This window comes from Gossypium arboreum, chromosome 4 (assembly GCF_025698485.1).
Source record: "Gossypium arboreum isolate Shixiya-1 chromosome 4, ASM2569848v2, whole genome shotgun sequence".
In the NCBI taxonomy this organism is placed as follows: Eukaryota; Viridiplantae; Streptophyta; class Magnoliopsida; order Malvales; family Malvaceae; genus Gossypium; species Gossypium arboreum.
Window position 1 is genome coordinate 79,975,512 of NC_069073.1, and position 5,182 is coordinate 79,980,693.

At 30.5% G+C, this 5,182-nt stretch overlaps 1 protein-coding gene across 3 annotated transcripts; it reads right to left on the reverse strand.

Moving 5' to 3' along the window:
- Nucleotides 1–398: 398 nt before the first annotated feature.
- Nucleotides 399–3,251, reverse strand: LOC108458297 (uncharacterized). Of its 3 annotated transcripts, none has more exons than XM_017757644.2 (12): nucleotides 2,748–3,251; nucleotides 2,538–2,632; nucleotides 2,406–2,463; nucleotides 2,058–2,249; nucleotides 1,836–1,912; nucleotides 1,652–1,734; nucleotides 1,483–1,534; nucleotides 1,195–1,263; nucleotides 1,039–1,125; nucleotides 877–941; nucleotides 676–801; nucleotides 399–584 (listed from the first exon to the last, which is right to left on the reverse strand). In XM_017757644.2, exons 1-11 carry the CDS (start codon nucleotides 2,881–2,883, stop codon nucleotides 714–716), a joined length of 1,002 nt encoding a protein of 333 aa, XP_017613133.1. In that variant the 5' UTR covers nucleotides 2,884–3,251; the 3' UTR covers nucleotides 399–584; nucleotides 676–713. The 3 variants fall into 3 exon arrangements, with proteins under 3 accessions (XP_017613133.1, XP_052882402.1, XP_017613134.1); XM_053026442.1 differs by having other exon boundaries at nucleotides 399–580; nucleotides 2,748–3,250; XM_017757645.2 differs by lacking the exon at nucleotides 1,483–1,534 and having other exon boundaries at nucleotides 399–801; nucleotides 1,636–1,734; nucleotides 2,748–3,246.
- Between the last annotated feature and the right edge of the window lie 1,931 nt (nucleotides 3,252–5,182).

The following is a 5,182-nucleotide window of genomic DNA, read 5'->3' on the forward strand; positions in this document are numbered from 1 at the left end:
TTTAGAAATTACAAATATAAACTGGGTTCTCTACAGCAATTATATAATGGACAGGAAAATCAAATCTTAACAAATGATGATCAATTCTCATCTCGAAACTTAAATTCAAAGCGCAAATATATGAAAGAAAACAAGGAAAGCTATACCCATCGAATGTTTTAAGCACAGCATCAAGCTTTAAGCCTTCTTCTTCTTGGATGTTGACCCAAAAAAAAAAAAGCAGCGGCAAATTATTTTGGTGTATTATGATTTTATAAAGCATATTGATTTTTTTTTAATTTTAATTTTGTTATTATATGTTATTTATGTAGAGATTTAAAATTGAAAATTTACAGTTTAAAATTATTTTAATATTTTTATTAATTTTAATTATTCAACCAAAAATAAAAATATATAAGTTTTTCTTTTAATTTTAATAAAATTTATCCAAAAATTAGCAAGAGAAGCAACAGAGGGCGGATTTTCCGTGGGATATGATATTATGCGTCAGCAGGCGGCAGGCCTAAAGAAAATGTTTCCGTGGAGAACCATTGTAAGTTGAATAGTGTTGGGACATTTACCACTAAACACCATCTTGTTCCTCCCTAACCAAAGAAGTGGCCAGTTGATTACAATACCAACCGACAATATTTGGTGGTAATTAGATAGGAAAGAAATGGCATTTAACAAAAGCACCTGCCTGCACGCAGTTGTTCCCATTTTGGACATGAACCTCAACACTCGTCTCTTGATTCAGCATTAAGCTCTTGGTATTCAACACTCTGGCTTCCATCCTCAACCACCGTTGCAGGGACCTTTTCACTATTACAAAACCAGCAATCACAGTTATTTCATCTTTTATTTCCTATACAACTTTTTACAAGTCTGAAATCTTACGTTGTCGAATAGGTGACGAGTCCGATCACTACAACTCCAAATGCAACAAAATATAGCCAATCAACCTGCAATAATTATTTCAAAACAACCATTTTTCTTACCTTTTTTTTTTCACAAGGAAATCCGTGCCATTTGCTCAATGATTAAACATGAAAATTGTACCTGCTGGCGATAGAAAAGGATGCGAACCACCACCGCCCACATATCAGACGTTAACAGCGACAGATTAAACATCGTGGCTCCACTCAACTGTGAGAAAAATACCTCTATTAATGCCCATTTAAACCTTTATATAGCCATTGATGAAAAGCAAGTCACCTTGAGAACAAAGGGCGTGATAGTGTAGAACATGAAACTTGAAAAGGTATATCCAGCAAAGCCTAGTATCTGAAAACAGAACCACAATAGAGAATGTAACTTGGCAAAGCAATAATCAAACACAATATATGAATGTTTTAATAAGGCTAAATACAGCATCATGAAACTTGTAATAGTGCTTAATTAGTTGTTTGTGAGCTAAATTCTTAAATCTGGCCTAAAAATGGAACTGATATATACTTCTACTGCATGGCATATTCCTATAAGAATAGATCATAGGTCACTTACTATATTTGTAGACCATGTTACAGATTCCAGACTCTTTAGCTCAAATATGGATCTAAGCCAAAGGTTATGGACTCAAAAATATATATATATATATATAATTGCAATGCCAAATTGCAGATTCAATTCAAAAGTCATAAATTAACCATATGCTACCAAGCATAAAGGATACAACTCGACACCGCTCAATAGCATCCCAAAAAGACCAATCATCGAAACCACTTCGATTCGGTCTTTCTTCTTAACACAAAATTCCTGCAATTTAGAAATGAAAAAGCAGATAGCTAAGACAAATAATCTTGAGGTTGCCATTAGATACAGAACTAATGGTGTAATAGTTCAATAGATTCACCAACCTCACCAACATTGCTCATGGCAAAGAAGAGAGTGCCAGCAATTACTAGTGCATCTCCAAGAATTGGTTTCGAACCACCTGCATGTGCAGAGAAACAAGTACTTCACTCCGGAAAATTCGAATGACTTCCAGTAATGGCGTGCTGTTTACGAATTAAAACATCCATAAAGAAACAGAGTTCCATAACTATAAGAATATCTTCTGCATTAGACCAGAATGTTACCTCCACCACCCACCCCTGCATCGGAGAGGAGCACTAGACCAAGGCCAAGCACACAAAGAGCAGCACCCCCTAGCTGCAATAAAGAATATCTAGTGCCTATGAAGAAATATGTGAGAAATATTGCCCATACGATGGTCCAGCAGTCCAACAGTGTCACACTAGTGATTGAGGAGAACTGGAAGGCTTTGTTAACTGCAAAAGAAAAAAAAGGGAAAAAGGAATGGCTCTTTTGTCACGGTAATTTTTGCAGTAACATATCAGACATATTCCACTTTCTTTTTTCCCCCAGTTAAGAACATGTTTTTGGGAGATCATGTTATGAGATATTAGTGACTACTACAGACTCACCAAGATAATTCCCTTGAACATCAACAAAGCCGAGGGCGAGATACCAATACCAAGGAATCTGCAAACAGAACAGGATTGAAGTATCAAGGAATCCTTTTGAATATAAGATTAGTGGAGTTGATAAGTGATTACCCTTAGCTTTTGACCCCTATAGAGCAAGATGCTACCATAAACCACAGCTAAAGCGAAGTAAGTGAAGGAAGTCTGAGTGATAGGCGCATCCACACCTAGACAAAAAGCCAACACACTGATGAGCAAACAAAGAATATAAAATTCCAAATTCATCTGAATATTTTTCATAACCAGAAGCAAGTTAAGAGTAGAGGGTTAAGTTGAGCTTACCAAGACTGGCTATCAAAGAAGAAGTAAAGCTCATAAGTGCAAGAACGAAAGAAACAAGTTGGCCCAGAAAAAGTCTGAACAAATTCTTCAAAGTTACTTGAGTTTTGAACCAGTTGCCGACACTACTCCAGCTCATTTTTTGTTTGTCAAAAAAATCGTTTGATAAAATTTGTTCTTCAAGTACACAGATCGTCAAAAAGGGAATGGGGTAACATTCATGTCAACATCAAAGGATTTTAAAGCTTTCTTCTTCTGTTTTTTTCCTTTATTTAATTATTGTCAGGTTTTGTTAAAAGAGATCTGCATCTAGGCGTAGCTACCATTCCAGGGTCATTTCCTTCGTAGTTGGACTGTTGAGACCACGTTCCTAATAGCTTCCACACCTCACCCAACGGTTACCGTTGGTAGTTGAAAGTTATCGTCTTTTTGCTCCCACGTGACACTCTCCACCGTGTCCGATGTCTTTTCAGATCTGATTTAGCTTATGAAGTCATACTTGGCGCCTGTCCAATTCCATTTGTTTTTTTTTTTAATTATATAAGGATAATTAATTTTTAATTTTGATCCTATACTTTTTTAAATTTGAGATTTAATTTTTATATTTCAATTCTGAAATAATTCGGTACCTCAACTCTTATAATTTTATTAATTAGTTGAAATTTGTTATCCCAATTAAAATGTTAATGTTAAACTTTAAGACTTATTGACACTGTTAATATTCCTATTAAATTTAAATTCATTATGATGTTATTTTGTTACATGTATATAAATTTAACAATATATAGACCTGCATTTTAAACTAAAAATAAAAGAATTGAAAATAAAATAAAAATATAAAACCTTTAAATTTCTAACTTAAACAAATAAATATTTAATCCCACATTCAATAATGAATCCCACCAAAAAAGCAGAACACTACGATATACATGTCTACAAAATATAAGAAAATTGGTAATTGAATAAGGGGTTATTTTGTGTGTGTGTGTGAGAGAGAGAGCTAATTGAAGTTGTTTTTAAAGAATTGAACAAGTTTTTAAGTGTATAAGGTTTGTTATTTTATTATATATCTCCGGATTAAAATATGATGCTTCCTTAAATATTATTTGTGATTAATTCTTACTATATATGTTTTTTCCTGTTAGTTTTATAATTTATGTTAAGCAAGTTTAGTTTTGGGGTTGTTTAAGAGTGCAAGTGCCTAAGACCTAAAGTTAAAAGGGCTCAAAAACCATATTTCAAGAATGGGCTTGATGTTAAGAATTCGTGATTGTTTTCTCTAATAATCATTCTCTTCTTGAGAATACAATATGACTTATTATTATACTCAATACTTGTTAGCTTTATTATCATTATTATGTTAACATGCAACATTAATATATAATATTTTTTTATTTATATGTTAAAAAAGTTCTTAAGAAAATGTGAAAAATCAATTAAGTCCCTGTATTAAAATTGCACTCAATTGAACCTCTGTCGTTAACTAAAATAATCAATTAAGCCCCTCCATTAATGATTTCTGCCATTGACTATGTTGACTGTTAAAATAAATCGACAAACCAATTAGATGTTGACACACTTTAACTTTTAGTTTAATCTAATATTTTCCCACAAAAAATCATAAAAATCAGAAAAATATTAAAACTTAAAATCAATATAAACTTATAAAAATAATAAAAATAATAAAAATTGTAAATATTAAAATATATAAACTATAATAAATTATAAAAATTTTACAAAAGTAATAAAACATGTATAAAATATTTAAAATTTTATTAAAACATATAAAAATTCTTTAAAACCCAAAAAAGAGAAAAATATAAAAATTATTAGAAATAATAAAAATTATTAAATATTAAAAATATTAAAAAATCATAAACCTTGTAAAGATTATAAAAATCTAATAAATTTTAATAAATTATTAAAATATATATAATTAATAAGATATATTTAAAATATTACAAAACTTATAAAAATTTATAAATACTTATAAATAATATAAAATTCTAATAAATTATTAAAATATTAAAATATTAAAAAATTATATAGACATAGTCATTTAAATCCTTAAAATCACAATGAACACATAACACCACACCAATCATTGGTAATAGGAATAGTCATTAGATCGTTAAGGTCATTTTCATGTTGAACAATAAGTTCTCGATATTCCAAAAATAAAACAATAATTGAGAGACCCTCTCTTTTTTATTGATAAACTATTACTTTTATTTTATAATTTTTATCTCCAAATTTTTAAGTACAGTAGAGTATTTTAGACCTTGAAAAGTTGAAAATCGTTTGCTTAGTATTGTATGGTATAAAATATTTTTGGTACAATTAGATACTATCAAACTAAAATTTCATTATCCAACTACTAGCATATGTCAATATTAAATACTCCGACCAAGATTTTCGGAACCAAATCGGTGGTTGAA